Source organism: Diuraphis noxia, unplaced genomic scaffold, assembly GCF_037042655.1.
Source record: "Diuraphis noxia isolate RWA-SAM2 unplaced genomic scaffold, SU_Dnox_SAM2 contig0002, whole genome shotgun sequence".
NCBI classification, from domain to species: Eukaryota; Metazoa; Arthropoda; class Insecta; order Hemiptera; family Aphididae; genus Diuraphis; species Diuraphis noxia.
The window spans coordinates 32,643,878-32,669,575 of record NW_028301712.1 but is presented as its reverse complement, the minus strand read 5'-3'; the positions used below and the strand labels follow the sequence as shown (position 1 = coordinate 32,669,575).

Below are 25,698 nucleotides of genomic sequence, written 5' to 3'. Positions count from 1 at the left end.
TCCCATCGATGATCAGGTGCATGATATTTTCTAGGCAATATTATCATAATTATATTCTACGTGGCGTGTGCGTTACAAGACAACATAATATAGGCTATAATATTATATTATAGAAACTGATTTACATATTAATCGTTTCGTATTATTACGTGCACGTGGTGGGTGGATGTATTTATATAGTTATATATTATAATATATTGTATGAATACGTGTCGGTAGCTGTTCAGATTATTAATTATTATGCTATAATATTATACTGTTCACAACGAAATCTATTCAATTGTTTGGTGAGAATATTTCAATTAAACGTAAATCTTCGTCTATCATAAGTTTGTAGTAGTATTTGTCTATAGCCACCATCTATATCGTAAATACATGTTATGATTATTAGTTATTACTGTTATTAGTTTAGTTGATTACTGTTTGTAATAGGTATACATACGTATATAAAAGAGTATTTGCATACTTATCGGAATTTAAACAGAAAATTCAAAATTAACTACTAAAAGTGTATAGATCACCTATAATAGGATCACAATTAGGGCAGATGACTTAAAGCTCTAAAATAACACTAAAAATATTCTCTATACATTTTTTAAAATGTTTAAAATAATAATATATTAAAAATATTAATAGCATACATAAAAAATAAAAACATAATTATAAATTAGGTACTTAATTTAAATATATTTCATATTATTCACAAATAAATAAAAACATTTTTTTTTTTTTTTTTTTGATTATATGAATCTCACTTTTATTTCTATTGATTAGGAAATATACATTGATTGATAAACTTAATTTATTTGATAATGATTAATTTGTGCATTTTTCATGTGTGCAGGTAACTTTAAATAATAAAATAATAAATTGTCGTTTTGATAATAAACTTTGTTTAAAAAAATGTGAACAATTAATAAACTATCAAAAATCATCCTAAATGTGTCTAAAAAGCAGTAACATCTGAATATTCAAAATCATTAAACATGAAATTACCGATTTGAATTTTTCGTAATATGAAACAAATTTGTATCTTACATTGTGGTAATTTTGTTATGATATTGTACCTACTATAGCCAATAACACTTTCACACCAATCATAGGTATCAACTCTTATTGCATATTATACACTTTATATTTTTGATTAAATTAATAGAAATAAGCTATCATTTGTTCAATGTTGAAAATTGTTTATCAATATTATTTAAAAACCACTAACATCTGGATCGCTGAAAGCTCGAATACGACTTATAATATAATTTTCATTTAAACGTATTTTTTTTAACAACTTAAAATTATGTTGTAAACAAATTGCCGTAGAACGAGCGAATTAAGTTAATCTACTTTACTGGAGATATGAAAAAAATGTTATTAACCATCATGGTCAAATATTAAGTTTGCATTGGAAAAATCGTAAAATAAAATGTTCAATTGAAATTAATTAATTTGTATTATATAACACTGAGACAAATGGATTATTATTTATTACCATTAAGGACATCTCATTTTGTCTATTGATGACTGATGAGCAGATGAGCTACGATGTAGAAACGTTTTTTGGTCGCAATGGTCGAGTCCATGAATACGGCTTACTACGCTACCACGTCCAAAGAAGTTTTATTTAAAAAAAATTTCAAAAGTGAGTGGTTCATGATGAAAGAATCAGTTTGTTACTTCTGTTATAATTTATTATTTTACATAGAGGTGCTTAGAAACACTAAGACGGCAAGCGTTTTTATCGACAAATCGCGATCGGAACATTAATTAAATGGATTATGATGGATAATTCATGGACGCATAATATTATTATCATTGTTACCAGTATGTTAATTTTGTATTATTTGCATTGCGGACAAGACGTAGCTCCGAGAATCTCAACGCAGTAATACTGGTTTACGTGTTTCGATAGATGCAGGCGGTATTCAGGTATTCTCGACCTACGGTAATATTATGCGTTGATATTTTGCGTAAAAAAATGTAGTAAAAATAATGATAATAATAAAACAACAACAATAATATTATAACTGTGGTGGAATAAAAACCGGAATATCCGTTTATTCGTATACGCGTCTTATAATATACGGTCAAGGTCGAGGCAGTACTATCGTGCAATAACCCGTTAACCGGCAACCGCGTTCATTTATTATATAAGTTTGCAATGTACGTTATAGTTTGTAGTTATGCATCGATCTAGGGAATCGCGGTTATTGTGCTTTGCAGCTTCTCAATTTAAGTGGTCAAAGTGAATGGATTATATGAATTGAACCAACAAACTTAGGTACTATACAAATTAATTACAGTCTTGTAAAGTTACATTTTATCAATATTCGAGTAGAGATACAGATTTTTATTTTGAAAAATATTTAAAATACGAACTTGAGTAGGTTCTTAAATTGTTCCTATTTGAATATTTTTACTCAAGCAGGCACATTATAAGGACAGACAAATTATTGCATTTAGACATCCGGATTTAAAACATAAAGTGATTGTAGGTATTAGGTATCCAAGCGGTTAGCGTAGGTATACATTTTAATATTTGTATAATAACCACCTACCTATCAATAATTATTATTATACCCTCATTAGCTCTATTTGAAATAGCTTGCATTTTTATCTTAATCGTAAAAATCATCAATATTTACCTAGGTATATGGCTATTGGTTATATTATTAATAATATTAATACTATCAAAGTTTTACAAAAGTAAGTACTTGTAAGTTGTAGCGCGTAAAGTGCTGAAACATTTTAATTTACAATAAATAAATTAAAAAAAAAATAAATATTTGTATAGTAATAACTAATAAGTAATCACTAAAAGTGTAAATGAAATCTTAAATTAATGTATTGATTAGAATTAAATATTATAATTTCAATTTTAATTATTGAATTTAAAAATAACGTTGAAATATATTATTTTGCTTAAAATATTAACATTATGAATAATACGTAATTTTATTGTTCTATTTATATATGAGTTGGAACTTGAAGTAGCCAAGTAGGTATTAGGATGGTTAATCACCTAATTGCTGAGATATAACAATAAAACTATCCTGTTAAGGCGTATTCACATGTAGTGAATGTTCGCACGTCGAAAGTGATTTTAAATCGCTCATAAAATGTATGGTCTTGTGTATGAGAATTCGTCAAAGCTAAAAGTAATACAATTTTACATCCATTATCGCGCAGTGTGTGAAGTATTTAAGACTATCAAAATATTTTATTTTACTTTATACAGATTGGCTACATTTATCTATAGCGGATAAACGTATAAAATAACATTGAACTTGATCAATTTTTTACAAACCACCTGGCACCTGCGGTAGTGACTTTTATTCAATCGTAAAGAGATTATTATTTTTATAGCCTGAAGAATACGCAGACTTATAGCTGTTTATTTGTAAGCAAATTTCCACGGTGATTTATGTTCATCACTTTAACATACATCTTTGTATAGTTACTGAGTCCACATAATGCTATGAAAAAATCCGTTTTATGTACCTATCACACATTTGCTATTTGCAGTTTACACCGACAACTAATCATCATGACAGCTGATATTATAATGGTCGTCTGATTTCAAAAACAAACATTTTAGTGTCAGTAACTGTGATAAATACGCGCCGTATAACACTGCATATAATTTTCAACCATTCGATATATTATCACCTTCACATTTTTTAAGCAATATATATAATAGAATAATTACCGTATTCACAACTTTGTTCGTTTGTAGTATGATATTATAATTCTTAAGTTGGTTTAACACTTAAACGTTTTCGTAACGTATATCCGTTTATAAAGTTTTTCAACTCCCTGTATAAGCTGTAAACATAATAATATATTATTAATGTACACATTAGGTATTCTGAAACAAATCGGCAACAGGTTTCCAACGTGAAAAAATTGTCGATGCTGTAGGTGTGCTCACCTATATATTATGCAAGTATTATATTATTATGTATATCAAAGTAGTCGTGGGTATAGCAACTACTACCGCAGTGACGCGAGTCTGCAAATTCCGAAGATACTCGTAATTTCTTAATAGCCCCCTTCTCCACAATAATATGATTTATGCTAACAATTTTTTTGAATTCTATTAATAAGCAGATCTACATCCGTATACTGTAGCAACTTTTTATATTATTGAAATGGATATCATAATAATAATAATAAAACTTTAAGAAGCCAATACAGGATACAGAACTACTAATAGAAAATTGGGATTTTGATATTGCGTTATAGATAATAGATGATAATATTTTTTTTTTTTTTTTCATATATCAAAAATTTCTCACGTTTACATTTTCACACTGCACTGAAGCTGTGTCTGGTAACTTGCAGACTATTGGTACAAGACAAATTGTTATATTTATCTACCCACGTCCAGCACAAACCTTAGACATAATTTAGTGATATTTTTGTACATGTATACCATAGAGTAACTAGTAGTAACTACTACTATATAGTAACTACCTTAGTAACTACTCTATGATGTATACGACACAAACTCGCTTAGCAAGATACATTCGTTGTATTACGCATTAATATTATATATTATGGTAACATTGGTAACGGCTGTTTTATAGCCATTTCTCAACACAAAACTGTCATGAGGTCCACGCGCATAAATATATATGTTTAATGTGAATCATATAACATATAAATAAATAATAATTAACAATATTACATAACTATTAATTAACTATTAAGTATTAGCTGACCTAGAAACGCTTTGCTATTGATATATTTTTCATAGTTATATTTGACCCGTTTAAATTTGTATCTCCTACAATTTATCCGTATTTTATATATTTAGCTGTCCATCGTTACAAAAATAAATAAATAAATCTGGTGTCATTATACCTGCCATATTTTAAAGAACTTAGAGTAAAAAAAATTGTTTGTTTTTAAACCATCTGGTAGTATAATAAACTGATTTTCCATATTTTCTTCAGTAATTCTATAACGTGATATGTCATTGTATAACAATTGTTCTAAAAATTTAAAATTCCATATCCTATCCAACATGTTATCTGGTTTTCCAAAAATTAATCATTTTGTATATTGATTATTAATATTCATGTAACTATTGAGTATACCTATAATTATAAAATACATGCTGATTTTGCTTTTTTTTTGTTTTTAATTAATCATTAAATTAACGATATAAAATTATTATATAATATATAGGTGTATCCGTTTGGTATGTTGTATAATTTTGAAGTCATTATAACGACAATTCATCGTGTTCGTATTTTGTGCCAGAGTATTACATTTCATATTCAAAATAATCGCCAGTTACTACAACCACATAGACGTAATTATATCGTATACTCTTTGTAATAATACTCTTCAGAAAATCGTTATAAAAAAATTCTTAAAATAATACATGTATAATGTGTATTGTATATAATATTTTTTTAAATTGATTAACCCGCAGAAACATAGGACATTGGATGGTTGTTATTAGCACGTTTGTTTTAGTTTTGAGCATGAATATGGTATGTTTGTAACACGTGTGTGTGTGGCAAGGTTTTTGCCACTTTAAGTACCCAGGTGGTCATCTGTTCGGAAACTAGTAGTAGCGGGTGGTGCGTACTCTTAATCATTTTGCGTGACTGATTGCAGCAACCGCGCCACGCCGAGCCACTGTATCGTATATTTTATAGGTATTAATGGAATTTTTGGTGGAAGTAAACGAAACTCGAAAACGTCTTAGAGTGAACATCATCAATTATATATTGGTAAATAAGCATCCTTGTCGAAGTGATACCGTCATACCAGAATATTCGATGAAAAGGTGTAGGTACTATTAGTATATGCATCATGAGCCTCAGTAATTGCATTTTTGTATCAAACAGGCATGTATGAAGAAAAAATAACTGGGAAAGGTGATGGTCTATAAGTAAAAATAAATACAAAAAGTGGGTAAGTGGATAATGCTCAGCTGTACCTATATTATAGGTGTTTAAAGAGTAATCGCAAAGAACGTGTTAAATTTGAATTTAACAATATAAAATCATTGTACACGAAAAACGAATTTGAGTGATTCGTCAGCCTTTAAAGCATAATCATGCTTTGGAAACTCTAAAATGTTATCAGTAATAAATGGCCATATCTTTTTAGAAAGATTGTTATTTACGTATATTTATATGTTATAAAATAATTTGTTTATCAGATTTCCTTCTGCTTCTTGTATAATTCGTTATCAGTGTCCATTCCGATTCATTCATTCGTTGTGCAATGGTATTACTAAGTATATTTGTCATTTGACGATATTGTCATTATGGTTATTTATTTTACCAGTAAATATAATGCTGTATTAGTCATTAGTACAGGCAGTACAGCAGCGGTTAAATACATTTTTATCGAAAAAAAATCACATTTGAAAATGTCATTGTGTGTATTAAATATAATAATATGCTTTAAAATTTTTATTTAACCACACATAATGTTTTAAAATTAAAAAAAAAAAAAAAAAACTAAAACTTTTATCCTTGATTTTAATATTGAAAATGTATGTCCGATGTTTCTTTATTTGAGATCAATAAACAAAAACTATAAAGGTTTATCATGTGCAGGTTAAGGCTTATATTATGAAACCTAACTTTGGTAGGGGGATTGATCCCCACCAATGTTTTGTGTCTGGAAGTGTAACAACTAGCGGCGAGGTTAGGGATCCCATTCTCCCTCTCGTTGTGTCATAAATCCCTTATCTGTGTCTTAGATAACCACCAAAATTAATTTGAATGTAGGTAATTACTTATAAAATCATTGAAAACTCTTGGGAACGCCACTGGTGATGTCCACCGGTTCTAATATTATTGATGTTACGATTTTTCAAAATTCACGACTTTATAATATGTTATACCGAAGGGATTAAGTTGTTGCTGGTGAAGTAAATTGACTTTAAACTAGATTTTTTCACAAATACACGTAGACCGTTATGCACAAACGTACCTATGTCCTATACCCTCTCCATAACACATTATGCATATTATCATTTAAACGGCATTAATTCGAGTTGTCTGCTATGTTTTTATGAAAGATAATATAATAATATATATATATATATATAATATACGCTCTACACGCTCTACGATACTGATGCGCATATATATATAATAATAATAATATATATAAACTTCTTCTTTTCTTTACGCATTTTACTGTCACGACGGTTTTCCACCCCCAACCCATACCTACACCTTCCACTTCCACTACTTGTCATCGTCTTCTTCTCGTCCTTTCACGTCGTATTTCTATATTCACCGCGTGCGTGCGGCGCAAAGGCCTATTTATATATATATATATATATAGGTATACGTACAGAGTGTATTACTGTATATATAGCTGCCGAAACGAGCTTCCGGCTATAAGAATAACGCGCGTTCAAATCATAAATCCACCACGGTTTTCTCCTCCATAAAAAAATATACGAAGAAAAAAAAAGGTAGTCGCCACGGTAATTCCGAATTTATCGCCGCGGGACCGACCGGGGCCCTTTCGGTGTTCACGCTTTCCGGGCAATTTCATTTTAATTTTCAGCCTCCGCTCTCGCGGCACTCGCTCTCGTTCGTCGCACCCACGTGTTCCTGCAGCAATACCTACGTACAAATATACCTATATAGTGGTGCACTCGAGTCACCTTATCTCAATCTCCAACAGACCGTATTTTGTTATTTTTATTATTTTTTCCGTCTGGCCGTCGTCGTTTTACTCGCACTGTATTAATATATTATATGCACAACTGCAGAGCTGGTGGTCGCGTTATATATATTTCGTTATTGTTTTATTGCTTTGCTCGCTACTACGTTTGTCGACGAGACTAAATGTAGCGGATAATCTCTGACCATTTACCCATTCCGAGCTTATATACTATACTATACAATATTCATATATACTCGTATATACTACAGGGAGTTGGAAAACATTATTCCACGCATTATTTTCCCTCTCGTAACCCACAGAAGCACACATACTTATGGAGAACATATTATTATATAGGCGTGCGTAGATTTTGGTTGCAGCGTTTGTGGCTACGAAGAAACGTGCTCCCCAAAAATATAAATGGTCCTAAATAAACTTCATACCTATGAATTAAAAATAAATATTATTACTACCACGGTACTTCTCGTGATAAAATAACGGGGAATTTTTTTTGTACTTTGAAAAATAAAAACATATTATTTTTTAAAGATGTGTGTTGAAAATAATATGATTCTATAAGACTATAACTTTCGTCACATTATTAAGCCATGAAAATCGATCTTATAATATTACGTATGCCTACCTATGTAGGTATCTACATAGTTTTTTTTTTTTTTTTTATGAAGTGTTATTTTAGGACTTTGTTCATATGCCCCTTTAAAAAAAGGATATGCACTCATGTCACAGGATATAAGTATGTATTCCTGCATGCTCCAGGCGTCTATACCTGTGATATAGATAAGAATATTATTTTAACAAGTTTTTTGGGTTCCATATTTAAGCGGATATTCGTTGCAGCAGATATTATTTAGTTGTTGTCGACGGGTTTTAAACACTTTGAATTAGGTATAGTATCGCGAACCTCTTGTCTAATGGCTTATAGAAGACAATAAAACGATTATTATCATTAGTATTCAACGTTTGTGAGCGTTTCTGAGTAATAATTGCCAATTGCTGTCAACAGCAATGGGCCTGCAGTAATGGGATGACGGTCATCCTATGCGATCGCGTAACAGTATTATGCACATAAAATATAATACTATATAAGTAACCGCATACAATATCGCGTTATGATGGGTACTTATACTACTTACCACAATTGTGTACGTACACGTTATACCATCTATGTTTTCGTCGTTTTCAACTCTAATCGTTTTCAGTTTTATCGTCATCGTTGTTTCGATGACGTCTCTGGTGCCTCTTTTCGAAATCTTCAAGTTTAGTCCAATGAGCCTTTTCTCCATCGCGTTGATCACTTTCACTTGTATTTAATTATATCCGCACTCAAAATGCATGTTATACGTACGTGTATACGTACCCGTAGTATAATATCTGCTCAATAATGGCCATATTATATTATATTATCGAAGGTACATATCTGTTGAATAATTACTAATTAGGTACTATCGTTAGGTACGAATATCCATAATATATGCAATCGACAAATAAGTTTTAATAATTTTCCATAACAATTTTATAAAATGGCTGAAATTGTATTCCATACAACTATCTAATCTACATTCACAATAGGTGCTCAGTAGATACAATTTCAGATAAATAATTTCTGTTTTATTTTTCAACTGAATAATACATTAATGCGTTTTGAAATAAAATGTTCCAAAAATTAGATAATACAACTTATTATAGTATTCTACCCGTCTGTCCGTATATATGAGAGGGTCTATATGTTATATCAATGTTCGTAGAACACGCAAAAAAAAAATAGCAATATGTTTGTTATACTCAGCAAAATAACATTACTAAATATTTTTACTTTCAATATTAAATATTGGTAATAAATAGTATTTAAATCTAACGATAATACTTTACATCATACTATAAGATAAAGACAATGATATTGTGTATCAGGAAGTGCTTGTCGCAAAGTTCTGTCGATTGTTTGAATTTCAGAGTAGATCGGTTATTCATATAGAAAGGTGATGTATAATATTATACATAGTACGTTCAACTACGTTGTACTATTATACGTGTATGCACCAGTTACTTTTTAAGTGCACACATGATATAGTAATATAAACTATACCTACATTTTAATATCCAGACTTTAATAATCGATTTGTGTATTATATTGCGTATTAATGTATTATTAGATTATACCATATACCTATAATATAACATTGCAGAGCTTTTCAATAATGTTAATGTATAATACATTAACACACCTACATATCATATTATATAGATAATATTATATTTGCATTGCCTGTTTCTACTTTTGCACATAAGTGTTGAAGTTGAGGAGAAATTTTGGAAGTATTAACTGTGTATATTATATCTGTTCGGCGGATGCAGGTTTAAGTTTGAATCGCTACGAGTCGACAAACGTTTACGCGCGCTTTGGAATAATTATTTTACTGACATATTATTATTGCCGCAGACAATATGTACAATTATTATTAAAATTGTCTACGTGCGTACGCGTTATACGGCATAATAATAATATGTTCGTATTATTATGCATGTGTGCATGCGCATCGCGTTTGAACGTGCTAAATAATAAACGTATAAATTATTTAAATGGTTTTAGAGAAAAAGTTCAAAGTCATTAAATTATTATTTCAATTCAATTTTTTTTTTTTATGTTACCCCCGTTCGATGGTTTCGCGTTTTATTTTCCATTTTTGCTCACCTGCTGCAGATGACAAATTGACTTACAGTGGCTACGCATGCACAGTCGGAATTTATAATAACATTTCGCCGTGCTGTGATATAATATGCCATGTATTTTATACTTATAGATATCATTGCTGCTGTTGGTGCTGTTGTCTCGACAAAAAGAAATAAAAATTACGCGTTTATTTGGTTATTTTTTTCATCATAATGCATACGCGAAACCGAATACAAGGAACGTTCGAATAAAACATTATCGAACGGATATTTTTTCAACGCCTCTAATGTGCGAGAGTGTCAAATTTAACGCACGCGTCACGGCGTTTGATTACATTATCGTCGTGAAGACGATGAGTCGACGACGACAACAACGTGTCCGTACAAACGATACGACAAGTCTTTATATATTATTACCTATTGCCTATGTATATATAATATATCTATTATAAATATTGTAATTGGGTGTGTATTAAATAATTGGAACCATTATATGGTCGAATGTGACAATATTACATTATTACCTACAAATTGATAACAAATTAAGGGAATAACGCGCTTAAAAGAGTTACAAAATTCAAACGTTACAATATTGTCTCACTATTTTTCTATTTTATGAACAAGTTTAAAAAATATAATTCCAACATAAAATAGGTGCCTGCGATTACAAACATAGTAAATATTAATAAATTATGTATCTCAGCGGCTTAGTAGGTTTTGGTTGTACGTGTACCTCGTCATTGAGTATATTATATCCGTATAGGTTACTGTAATGTATATATGTGAGATTTGATCTAAATGATGATAATCATTGTGTATACGAAAAACGATTCTGCTGCAGAGTAATGAATGTCTGTCACCTGTATTTGTAAGGTTATATTTCATGTTTTATATTACCTAGTATGCACTTAGTAGTTACCTAGCTTCATACGGTGCATACGGATTTATTAAAATAAATAATATAAAAATTTAAAAATGGGTCTTTCCTTAGCATCTCAACAGACGCGATGAAGTTTTCATCACAAGATCTAGAATCGGCAACTCATTCGTCACCTACTGTTTACTCATTAAAAAAAATCCTCCACTCATATGCTAAAAATGCTAAGCCGAACTCTCTCTCGCTCATAATTCAAGAATTGATGAAATACGATAAAATACGAATCAATTCACTATTCCACCAAACACGGAAGAAACGCATAGCGAAATAAATGGCACAACATTTATTAAACAAAACACATCTTATAAATAAATTCTAATATTGTATAAATCTAATACTTAAATCTTTAAAAATCATTACTAGGTAACTACATTTTTAATTTTTAGGCTTATTGAATAATTTGTATTTTAATATTTTAGGCTAATAATCCGAAATGTAGAAGCCTTTATTTAATAATAATAATAATAATAAAAGAAAAAACGTTAATATTCTGTGAATCACTAGGTTACCTATATAATTATTAATTATATTGGTTGGTCAGAACCCTACTGCAGGAACGAGTTTTACATGCCTACTGTTCATAATTTTATTTAATTTTAAACATTATAATACACACATTGCACATATTATAACACACCCACACCCACACACATTATACCCGTATATACCCATATTAAATATCGTTTTGTGGTATGCAGTTTTGATCATAGTCGCACACCCGGCCGGGTTGCTGCCAAAATAAGTACGATTCCGGTAAAACGAATTGACCCGATTTAATCTGCGATATAAAACAACAACAACAATAAAAATAATAATTAATAATTGAAATTTCATTTCGACGTCGCGGGACGCCCGAAACGCAATATTAATGACGCACTCGGCCGCTAACAACCGGGTCGGTTATCTCGGCTATATCGATAATAATAATCTGACCTAGCCGTTCAGATGCGTGGAGATGGGAGATTAGGCCCACCAATAATGATTATTATTATTATTACTATTATTATAGTTGCCTTTTTCTCTGAGCGTCGTGCAAGTGACTAAATGAGGGTATATATACGGATGATATCAAAGTATGGTCTTCTCGTGATGCTGTATACCCAAGGCCGGATTAAGGGGGGGTCTAGCCGGGGCGGCAGCCCCGGGGCCCTCTCAAATACCCAAGTGAAAGGGGCCCAAACAATTTTAAGCCGATACATAATTTTCAGTGATTTAAAAAAAATAGTTTTTCTATATTTTAAAAACCATTTTTTTTATCGACAAAAATAACTAAATAGTAAATACTTACAAAAGCACAATGGTAGAAAAGATGCATTTTACCACGCACTAAGACATATATATTATGTATATCTTAGTCCGTGGTTATAATTTATGTTATTTTTATTTCTGTAATAACATAGACATAAAATTAGAAAATAATTACAAGTCTGGGTAATATTGCCAGTATTGGTGGAATACGGGAAGGTTACAAAAATAAAAGGGTACAAAAATAAAAATCCATTAGCTGTGTTTATACCTTGTACAGCTCATTCGTTAAATCTAGTTGGAGTAACTAGTGTAAATTGTTGTAATGAAGCTGTCAATTTTTTTGATTTTGTACAAAAATTGTATAATTTCTTTAGTGGGTCAACTCACAGGTGGAATGTACTTATTAACATATTGAAAAAAGAAGAAAAAAATAGTGTCAAAGGAAATTCTAGTAGACTTCTTACACTTAAATCCTTAAGTGACACTAGGTGGTCTTGTCATGCAGAAGCTTGTAAAGCAATAGTTGTAAATTATGAACAAATTTTGACTGCGTTAAAAAGTATGTATGATGGCGAAGAAAATAATGTTACAACTTTAGATGCTAAATCGTTATGGAAGAAAATGGTAAAAAGAGAAAGTGCATATATGTCATTACTTTGGAATGACATCATGGAAAGAAGTAACAAAACGTCAACTGAATTACAACATTCAAACTGTGACACAATGAAGGCGATCAACTTATTAAAATCACTGAAGTGTTATGTGTTAAGTTTACGGGACTCAAATTCAATTTACGAAGAGAAAATACCTAATCTTAGTCCTGAAATTACCATTTACTACTCAGATGAAAAGCAAAGAAAAAAAATTAAAAAATTCCCTGATGGTAGCACAAATGAAGAAGTATTAAAAGGAAAAAACAAATTTCGTGTACAGACACATATATTTATTATTGATAAATTTGTATCAGAATTAAACAAAAGAATTTCCGCTTATGAATATATTGGTGATCATTTTTTATTTATAACACACTTAACTCAAGAATCTAATGAAAAAATTGATTTAAGTGTCTCAACATTTATTTCAAAATATAAAAATGATGTAGATATTACTTTACCGAACGAACTTGTACAATTTAGAGAATACTGGAGGCTTTGTCAACCTTCTTTTGATCCAGCTGACATTTCCAAATTATTTTCCTGGTTTGGTAATCAATCACTCGAAGAGGTATTTCCTTGTATATTTACTACTTTAAAAATATATTTGACAATTCCTGTAGCTAATTGTTCTGCAGAGAGAGCTTTTTCTAAATTAACTAGAATTAAAAATAAGTATAGAACTAGTCAAACCCAAGAAAACTTAGATATACAAATGATTTTATATTCTGAGAATGATTTGTTAAAATCATTAGACTTAAATGATGTACTAAAAGAGTTGGCTTCAAGTAAAGCAAGAAAAAAAAATGTGATTAATTAAATAGTTTTTGTTTTATATATTATTAACTTAAGTTTGATATTTGTTGTATACTATTAATAAATTAAATAGTTATTATGAAAATTTGTATTTACTTTTATCATACTAAAATAAGTAATTTTATAGACATAAATTGTACAAACCTATTAATTTTATAATATGATAATGCTATTGAGAATTTGTGAAATAGTTTTAAAAAAATGTAGTGTTCTGCGAGCGTAGCGAGCGGTTTTGTAAAGCATGTTTTGTCAAAAGGGCCCATATAAAATTTCAGCCCCGGGGCCCAATAGGTGCTTAATCCGGCCTTGTGTATACCATTGCACATATATTATATTTAACGTTATTATTGAATATACATACATATATTGTGTTATATAGAGGTTGGTGTGCAAAAAATTTTGCAGCAAACATATGCCCGTGTGTTTACGTTCAGTTCAAAATGCATAGCGTGAGGGGTGAATCATTTCATGTCGTCGTAATTAAAACAATATTTGGTTACCTATGTTTCGATGTATATACCGCACCTATCTAAGCCCATACTAAAGCACTGTAAACAGAAGCGCAGTCCTATGCAACCCTATATACGTATTATAATTATATGAGGTAGTGACGGTGCTGTTTTGAAATTAGCGGATTATGTACGCGTCGTCGGCTGTGTGTTTGCTCCTCGAACGCGATCAATGTTTGAATATACATATAACGATGGTGTGCGTGAAATATCTGACCGAGATCAGAATCGAAAAAATACTATTTTGAAAACTATTCAACCAGGAACCAATGAATACTGTTTTTATATAATACGATAGTAATAATAATATATAGTATTGTATTGTATGTAAATAAACAATGTTCATGTGGTCAAAAAAAATTACCACAACACTACCGAGTTCTCAAGTGGCGTAATTGTGGAATAGAAGTGGGGGGGGCAAAAAGTATAATTTTGCCCCCAGATATGTCTGCAACAGCGGAAAATTTGAATATTCTATACAATAAAGAAAGAATGCGATACATTTATAAGATAAAACTTTTCTTTTATTCGAATTATCACGTTTCCCCTGTCAGATAATATATTGAAATATATTACCAACTTATTTGCATTATTTGAGTTACAAAAATAATCCGATAATATTATTTCATGAATTATGGTTACAGCATTATCATCACATTATTTTTTTTAAATAAGTCTTCGTTAAACCGCTTTTTTTTTTTTATAAATTCTCAAGATTCTGATATTTAGTATTTGATATTATTTATTATTTAAATTGTAAAATAATTTTAAGACTTAGTATCTTGTATACAAAAATAAATAATTTGGTTATGGTTTCGATTTTAGAGGATAAATTATTTGCCTCCTTCTCCTAGATTTTTACGCAATCATTTCACTGACTTTACCAACTTAGTTACATGACTATACTAAATAGTAACAATTGTTTTTTATTATTGATTTTTTTTTTTTTTACGTAAATAAATACAATAAGACCATCTTCGAATCTAGAGATACCTGAGTCATAGGAAATTTAATGATTTGGTCATCATACATATTTTATACAGATACGATTGCATAAATATTTGCGGTCCCGGGCACGATGAGCAGTAGTTAAATAGATACTTTCACAATAATTTACAATATTGTCGAAGCGAGTTGTTTGAAATTTATCCGTGAAAAGATTAATGGGTTGTGTTCGATTTCAAAGAGGCTAATATTTTACCAGACATATATTTCTATACGCTTGTGAAATATGGATTGTGAATGCATGAAGTAGGTACCTATATAGTAAAACGGAAATTATGGTTTGCCCAAAGCGAAATGAAGTATGATTTACCTAGTATGATGGACTACATGTCTGCTCTGAAAAATCTGTAAATAGGAAGATTATCGATCTGATTAGATTGGTATAATTGAAAAGTAAGATTATTCGAAATGTGAGTAAGCGTGGTACTTAAACGTGTACGTTGTCGTGCAGTCGAAGAACAAACTACGTATAGGTAAACCGGCATGAATTTACGTATCTACGTTGTATTCTCAGTCCTACCCTAGGAAAGTTTGAATTTTCAATTTATATCTGCAGGTACATTAGAAATCAAAAAAACCTACCAGGAAATCACAGAAATTGAGTACCTGCTACATGAAAAAAAATTGCAGTATTCAGCTTGGTAGGAGACCAAAGTTAAGTAACTTTTTTAAATTTAAAAGTTTGTTAGTATTTGGTACGTATATATATATATACATATAGGCATATCATTGGTTCGGATGTGTTAGGTACATATTTTATGGTAAATAGTAGATGGACAGACGGATTGGTGGACATTGCAGTATATGAGGACATCCTGCAGGGCAGCAGTAAATATAATAGGTAATATACCTAGAATAATATGATATGCGATAATATTTTAGTAAAAAAATATTATTCATCTAATAATAATATAGGGCAGGCAAGATCGGGATGTGAAAATTCGGAGGATAAACGATGTTCGTTGGCCAATACGTTTTACATTCGAGCTCGTATATATTGTTCGTGGTTTCATTGTACTTACATAATATAATATATATACCTAATAATATCGTACCTATATATACACAGCATTCAACGGTTTTCTGAGGGGCACGCGAGCGCGTGTGTATACACTTATGGCTTATATAATAATATATACATAAATTATCCCGGTCGGGATTAACACGGCGGCTATAGCTGCTAAATAATACAATAACAATGAAGTTGAACTCGTAATTGCTTTTAACATTAATCTTGTTGCTACACACAGGAAATGCAGAATATTACCGAGATCGTCGTCGACTTCTTTGATTATGGCGTACCTACTGCCAACACACAGTCACAGATTCTGTTTACGCAGTCATCTGGTTTTATGTAGTAGGTACCTATACACGGCTGCCAGTAATCGAAAGTGTAGGACTGTTGGAGAAATCCCGGTGACATGGCCGCACGGCAGGTCAAAAGTTCAAGTGAAGAGTGTACAGTGGGTATACACGAAACAACGACGGAACAAATTAGAAATTGTATTTTAATCTTCGTTCCAGGTAATTGATTCGTGTAACTTAACTACTATTTTATTCTCTCTGAAGGCTAGCCCGACTGAATAGTATAAGTTATAACCTATCAGAATAGTATCCTTTTGTATTTTTGCCGCTAGAGGCTAATTTTCAACTTTGGTTATTTGCACTTTCAACTCATAAGTATTATCATATATACTAGGCGATTTCGCTTCTATTAGTCCGTTGTATTTTAAGCACGAGTCATTAACCAACAGCGTTTCTGAAACATATTTTTCTAAAATTGGAAATAGAGAGTTCTTCTCAGTTCTATATTTTAAACTTTAAAGGTTTAAAATATTTATTACATCGTCCATAGCCATATAATGATAAATATGTATGTTACACTTATAATAAAATTAGTCATTATTAAGTTACAAAAATGACAAACTAAAGTTTTTTTTTTATCGAAAGCATAATCTATACTTTTTGAAAATGATCTTTAAAAAATAAATGCTTTGTTAGATTATTATTATTATTAAAATAATCACGACAAAAACGTTAGTAAAAATGTGATAAATTTAAATGAATTACTTTTGTCATGTATGATTGATAGACTACACTATATTGGTATGACAAATTAATATTGTCCGAGTTTAACAGTAATACAACTTTATTGAGTTTATAGTAACCTAATTTTAATTTGGATCTTTTGTCAGCTTCAAAACTACCAAAGATCTATAGACCATAACGTTTGTTATTTGCTTTTCACTGCATAACACGTCATATTATTAATAAATTGGTTATCATGTAATCTGAAATGAATAATAATAATAAAATAACTCGATTGTCATATGTGGACTCACGAACAATATTCAATCTTTGTTTGTCAACAATACATTTTAGTTCATTTATCCATTTATGTAATTTTAAATTTGTATAATTATTGTTAGGCGTAGTATATTTTAATCTAATACTAAGACACAATATTATTATATTAGATTCGTGTACAGTTATATAATAACAGAATCAAAAAATGTTGACATCACTATGGTGTATGATGGTATGACAATATCATATTATATCATTTTTATATGATTACCATGATAAGTAGGTGCTATACAGCCTATATAATTTATATCATTAAAATAATAGCGAAATATCAGTCTACATATTTTGGTCTCGTTGTTCTTGGAACTAGGGTTGAAGGTAAATATTCCTAATAAATAACTAACTAATATATAATATAGTATATATTTATATTATATTTGGTCAGTCGGCACATTAAAATGTGAACAATTTCATTTTAAAATGTTAAATATGTTCTTTTAAACGAACATTTAGGTTAAGCTATAATATAATATATATTGTATAATTAATAATAGATAGGAAAACAAAATGTCAATGGAATCGCTGATCAATAATATGATCAGGAGACAGAAAATTTAAAATATTCATGTATTGTATTCAATTAAATAAACTTATATTTTGAACAAAATTGGTGTCTATGCTGGTTTATGAATTATAATTGATTGGACAGAATTACAAAATGTTATTTAGTTTTTCATGATTTAATAGAAAAAAATGCTATGACACCTATGTTGTAACTATTACCTTTATCTATTTCACTTAAAATAGTTATTCTTGTGAAAGTATATTACGTGTTAAATAGGAATATAAAAAAAAATATTTATGTATACTCATAAAACTAATGGTGCTATATACTTATTTGATTTAGACAATTCAAATTTTACCAAAGCATACTAATAAGAAATAACTATTATAATATGAGGCTAATTTTATTTTAAATTAAATCACAGTGTCATTAAAATATGAATGTTTAGTTGTATGGATTACACTATTAGGTTTATATTATGTTATTAAGTTATTTTAGTTACTTGTGCGTTAAAAAAATTAAGCAAGTCACTAAAAAAATAAAAAAAAATAATAAAGTAATACTAGCTAGTTAATACCATGTTATAGTAATAACACTAAAAAGTAATAACAGCACTAATTAATTAATTTTGTTTAATTTAGAAATGTAATTTCTTAAATTCATCAATCGATGCAGCAGCTTTCTCGATATTGTGCTAGAAAAAGTAGTTATTATATTTATTCCCAATTAAATTGTTGACTCAGAGTTTCGATAAAATTATAATTTCGTTTCGATGTCCGATCAGTTTTAATTAAAACTGTCAGATTTAGAAAAATCCGCCCAAAAAATTTTAAAAACGTTTGATTTTCGATAAAACGACGCCTCGTAACATCTTCTCTAATCTCTAGTAAATAAATTGGCCAATAGCTGTGGACTGTGATTATGTAAAAACGTTGACCAATCTTTTGAAGGTTGAGATATATTATGACTGAGATAAATATTATAATTAAGATTTACCGTTTTTGAAATTGAGAGGATTATGTACCGTAGTTTGTGTTTATTCATGGTGATCCACCAAGCATGCTCAGCTCCATTTTTCTTTTGATAATGTAGTTATACAAAATTTTATAGTTTTTGGAATTTTTAAATATACTAGAAGATTATATTTTCAAACAGTTGAATTGTTTGGTTTTACTTAAAGATTGTTCTCAACAATCATCTGTATAGCTTTTCAAATGGGATGTCTTTGCAGTGACAAGTGAGGGTTAGGGGTTACATTGTTTCAATATTATATATTTATACACAAAATATTTATATAAAAGATATAACATGCTGGCGATCAGAAAACAACGTGAATTTTTTTTTTTTTTTTTTTTTTGGGGGGGGAGGGGTTCGCCTTGCATGTCACCGTCACTGGCTTACGTATAATATAATAACAGTATTTTATTATCCTATATTCGTATAATATAAATATTATACAAATGAATGAGCGTGAATGTGGTGCCGCTTTTAACACATAGCCGTCGTAAAAGAAAAGTGAAAACCCGTAACGGTTTGCCGTTGCACTGGTGTCGCGTTAACCGTACCATATTATGATATTATGTACAATGTACATATTACCTACTGTATATAATGTAGTCGATTAAATCGTAATTCCCACGACGACGAACCGACTGGCTCACACGGTGCATGTACAGTACAGCCTGTTGTAGTGCTGCATACGCAATCGTCGCAGTTTGCTGCAGCAGTTGTAGGTATATACGTGAAACCGTGTCGTTGCAGTAAACGCCGGAAAATATTGTTATAAAGAATAACAACAACAACAATAATAATAATGCTGGAGGAACGCATTTGAAACCACCTCGTTCGCACGCGCTCATAATACGTTTGCAGTTACGAAACGTTTCATACGCCGTTTGTCAGGCGTGTTGTGCGGTTTATATTGTCGTTATTACTTCTGAATTATGTTCGTATTTATATCGTATATAATAATTATTATTATTATAGCCATCGCGTACGAATACGAAATGCGCGCTATAATAGATATCGCGGAGTGAGAAAAAAATTATAAAAACAGTAACACAAACAATAACATCGTCGAAGTGCTTGCCGGATGTCTTAAATATATTATGATCTCTCTCTCTCTCTCTCTCTCTCCATATATATAATATATATAATAATATATAGATCGTATACACAGATTGTTACGTGTTTTAATATATAATTATATTCGTGTGTGGCGTGTGATATGAATCTAGCCAGTCTTGAACATAATATTGATCGTGCGAAGTATTGGTTGCGTATACGCGTAAACCGTAACCTAACCTGGTGAATTTGAGCGGCGATAATCAGCTAGTGGTATACCTGTAAAACATTTTCGAGTAGGAATAATGAAATACCCAGCTTTACAAAACCATAAAAATCCAAATTAAATTCGAAGGTTAGGTTAGTGGGTAATGCCCCCTGTTACCCCCTTCCACGGGCACTCCATTACTGGTGATACATATTTGACTAGGTGACGTATCATCAATGTCGACCAGTTAATATAGTATTTTGTTGCCCATAGTTGACTGTATTTTTGTAAAAACTAGACAGCACAAATTGTTATTAAGAGGACGTTATACCCGCATATGTTGTCTCCGTCTTACAAATGTAAAACATAGCGAAAACTGTTTTGCGCTGGAAAGAACCACTCAAGCTGTAATCCAACTTAAGCCACCAAATTCTCACACTATACAGAGAGGAGAATAGTTATTATCCAACGTTGTTTTTAATTTTTCGATATCACAAATAAGAAAACAGTTCTTATTGTTTAAAAATTCATTATGAGTTTTTCAAATTTGAATAACTTTTTTAGTTCTAATATCGAAAAAATAAAAACAACGTTGCACTGTAAATATTCTCCTCTTAATAGTGTGAAAATTTGGTTGCTTAGCTTGAATTACAGTTTGAGTGGTTCTTTACCGCGCAAAATAGTTTTCGAAATGTTTTACATTTGTAAGACGAAAACATCACATGCGGGTCTTCTTAAAAAGAAACATTTTAAAATTATTTAATAAAATAAATATTACCTCGATTACAGATAGTATGTATGATGGATAAACATGCACATAATATTGTTATATTATCAATATTATTTTCGATCTTGACATCCTGTACTAGTTGTAGCTGTAATAGCTGATTTATTAGAACGCGCTTAAGAGAAGCAGATGGTGAATTTAGCTAACTGCACTTGAACCTTTCCCGGGAAGAATCAACGAATTCTCACGAACTAGGCCGTGTCAGATTATGAGATTATGTGCAAGTTTTGTCGAACCGCAAGAAGTTACTTTATTTTTAGTAATGTTATACATAGAGATATTAGGTATACAATTGCATATAATCGGGTTATAATTACGTGAAGAAATTATTTAAAGAGAAATGCGGTTTATATATTATAAGTTATAACATGTATAGCAATTTGTATAGCATCGCCATACATTACAGTAGATATTTTATTTCTTGTCCTAAACCTAATACATATTATTGTTAGACATCTTTAGAACATCACATCAGCATAATATTATGTCTTCGAATTATTTCATACGTATTATGACATACCAGCAAATCGGCATTCTGCAGAACTAATTCGTGCTGTTAGCTGATAATATTGATTATAGAGTGAATTGACTTTTCAAAAGACCTCAAGATAAGAATAAAATTATCTGTGTGTGCCTAGAGATTTTTCACTTCGTTTCACACCAAATTATGAGCGTTTTTAAATTGTAATTATACTTAACATACTCACAAGACGTCATAACTTGCTTAAACATTAAAATATCACAAAAAAACCAACGTACGATTCTCCCAAACTTAACAAATGCACCAACTATGACTACGCGGAGCCGTGCGTTGTAATGTGTAAGTCATAACTTATGAGATTGATGATTGATAAATTATTATATTTCTTAAAAATATTAATTTTATTATTAATTATGGATAGTACATTTTAATTAGGTACTGTCGCGCGTGTATACAAGTTGTTCCTAGTATGACAAAACAAACGTGTATGACCACACACAACTTACACATTTCAGGTCGACTGACGCAAACATGTGGCGGATGTTTTTATCCAACGTTTATACTCAAATGAATAAATAAAAATAATTATATCTCAAAATACCTACATATAAAATTTGGAGAAAATCAAATATGGTGAATTGGTGACTACCGGCATATCACAAAGTCGCGAGCATATACCCGTTTGTTTTGTCATGGTTCCTAGGGAATCTTAAGCGTCTGCGCCTCCGACATAATCACATCATAATATTAACGCGTGTTGGAGATAAATGCGAATAATAATAAATTATAACACTATGCTTGCATTTTTGAGATTATTATACGGGTGTAGGGTGCATCACACTTATTATTAATTATTATTATATGAATGCATTCCCTACAAACGGACACGGGTAATTTGTCCGCAGCGGCGAGTAAATAATGCCTAATGAACGGTTTGCCGCACATACACTGTTGACTTTCACCTTTGCCCTGACGTCATATTATTATTATTATGTGTTTTAGTGTTTGGGCGAATGACAACACGACTTTACAGGCGGCAGCCGTGTGTTTGGCAGTTGCATACGACGAGGCTTGGACCCTCCTCAAAAGACTCGAATCTATGGTCCGAGCAAACAAATCGCGTCCCGAACATTGTTTGATACATTGTTCCAAACATAATATGACGTATTGTTACCGTTGAAACAATTAAATAAAACATGTTTAGAAGATAGTCGCAGAGTACATAATAATATTGTAGTTTTGCCGATTACTATGATAGAAAATAATAATAATAATAATAATAATATGGAATACGTTCGTATTATTATTATTTTATTTTGTTTCGAATAAAAGAAATCAACGTTCAAATGCGGTTCAACGAATACACGAACATCGTTTTAAACTCACATTAAATTGTTTTTGGTTGTAAATGACCCTTTCCATGACGTCTATTCGTTTTGATTTTTGTTTTCGTCATTTTTTTTTTTTTTATTCCCTTGTTTCTGACGAGTGATGCCCAACTATTTTTTACATATTTATTGTACATACATACTCAACGGGCATATTGATATCATTTTAGAAAATGCAATATAATAGGTGACAAAAACTAAGATACATAATGACAATATTATTTTTGATGGCATTAAAATGTAATACCAACTTAAAAGTGTAAAACTAGTGACTACTAATGTGAATAAGCATTTTTTTTTAAACTAAAAAAACATTTATTTAATAAATTTCATGTGAAAATTTAAAAATTAAATCAATATCTAATCTAATTAATATTATTATAATAATATAAAGTATCGACAACGATTAAAAAAGTTTGTTTTAACGAATCAACGGGTTAGTATAATCAAAATTACCTGCACTAATGTATGTGATCAATGATTAAATTAAGCGAAACTCAATGTAATATTATTTTCTATTCCTTCGTCTTATATTACATCCGACATATTATGACTGCAATAGGGTTCTGGGTCGATGTTTAAATTTGATAGTACAAACAACATGCTGCGGGCTCTTTGCCATTCTTGATGCGGAACTATAGTGGCATCTGCTTATTTAAACAACAGACTACAACTGACGACCAATAATTCAACTTACAAGGATTTTCGAAGTGTTATGTAATATATTAATTTATATGCTAACTGTATAACCATAATGTTTATTTTTCGTACTGGATATAAGTAAATAGTAAATTGTTTAATAAATATTACGCAACACTATTATTATTATTCTCTCGGGACGCAATATTACGAATTACGATTTCTTGACATTGTGTTTAAACTTAAATTGTATTATTGTATTTACAGATATTGTACGATGATGTTTTTACGACAGTCGCAACTCTATAAAATAAAATTACCAATTCGATTGTTTAGACTTAAAAAAGACAACTATTTTATATGCGTGAAAAACAAACTCGGTTTTAGGTCACTAGCATAATTTATCCATATATATATATATATATATTACACACCGCTTTTACGAGATAGTATAACGTTACGTGTCAAAAAAAAGCTAATTTAATTACGGTGTGTAAAATAACGTATTTTAATTTTTATCATTGTCATAAACCACACATGGCACGTATACATACATTATACATTTTATATACGTTATGGATGTTTTTTTTAATATTATTATTGATTTTTATACATTTTTTGCGAATTCTATTTGAAATCAGAATAATAAAATTATAGATATTTGTTATTCAACCTGATCAACGGCAATCATAAAACACTAGTATTATAGTAATATATGCAGTTTCTTATATACATCAGATGGATACCAATTTCGTGTTAGCCAACAATTATATTATTATTCAACTATAAGGATTAAATATTTAGGTCACTTATTAAACAACGATAAGTGATCGTGAAAATTCCTATAGTATAGTTGTTTTGAACTCATCGAATCATATAATAAACGCTGCACTTTTCAATCGTGGCTTTAAGATTTTCGATAGTTAAAAGCTGGAGATTTTAATAAGTATATAAATGGATTTTGAATTATATTTGAACTGTAAATGTGACCAATACTGAGGCTGATATTATTATGTTATATCGTTGAATGAATATATAAATTAAATTATTCCATCGTCTCATGCAAGTGCGTGTCCCGACTATTAATATTATAAAAGCCGTTTGAATGTTATAATACGCTAAGACTAAAATGCGGCAGACGAAATTTTGTCATTCTCATTTGCGTACAATGGTTCGTTACGGCCCAGCCTTTTTTGATGCGCACATATTATTATTGCTGTGCGTGGATAGGCAGTAAAAATCGACTTAAAGCCATCGCATCGTCTACAATCTCTCTTCCGTTCCCGGAATTAATTTCTCATCACCTTTAATATATGCGTAACAGTTACGCCGTAACTAAATATTATTATTGTTATTATTATTATTATTATTATTATTATTATTATTATTATTATTATTATTATCATCATCATCATTATTACCATCGGCGAGTGTAACTTCGAGATATTCCGACGATCGTGTCATATTATTTTGTAAATTTTCACTCCATGACCGCCGCCGCCGTATGTGATTTATCGGACAATGTTATTATAATATAATAATATAATTATTTATTATGTCAGCATGTACGTTATGGTCACTTTTCACGACCGCGGGCTCGATGAGCAAACGGCTCGAGGCCTCGGCGATGTTCAAAGTTCAAAACGTTGGCGCCGCGTCCCACGTGATTAGAAACTTGCTTTGGAATAACACTGCGTCGGAACAGCATCAGAGATGGTGTGTTGACGGTGGTTGCGCGGGACGTGTTGACTGA

At 30.4% G+C, this 25,698-nt stretch overlaps 1 protein-coding gene across 1 annotated transcript; it reads left to right on the top strand.

Moving 5' to 3' along the window:
- Positions 1-1,566: 1,566 nt before the first annotated feature.
- On the top strand, positions 1,567-25,698 carry LOC149058355 (zinc finger MYM-type protein 1-like). Its single transcript, XM_089218361.1, has 4 exons — positions 1,567-1,639; positions 12,720-13,526; positions 13,626-13,964; positions 25,508-25,698. The coding sequence occupies exons 1-4, from the start codon at positions 1,567-1,569 to the stop codon at positions 25,696-25,698; spliced, it is 1,410 nt and encodes a 469-aa protein (XP_089074487.1).

Excerpts from the sequence above, each read along its gene's own strand:
- LOC149058355 (XM_089218361.1), top strand. The coding sequence starts at position 1,567 with ATGGTCGAGTCCATGAATACGGCTTACTACGCTACCACGTCCAAAGAA. Across the intron at positions 1,640-12,719 it reads ATTTAAAAAAAATTTCAAAA|TATTGGTGGAATACGGGAAG; the intron begins GTGAGTGGTTCA and ends TAATATTGCCAG. Across the intron at positions 13,527-13,625 it reads TTCCGCTTATGAATATATTG|ATATTACTTTACCGAACGAA; the intron begins GTGATCATTTTT and ends AAAATGATGTAG.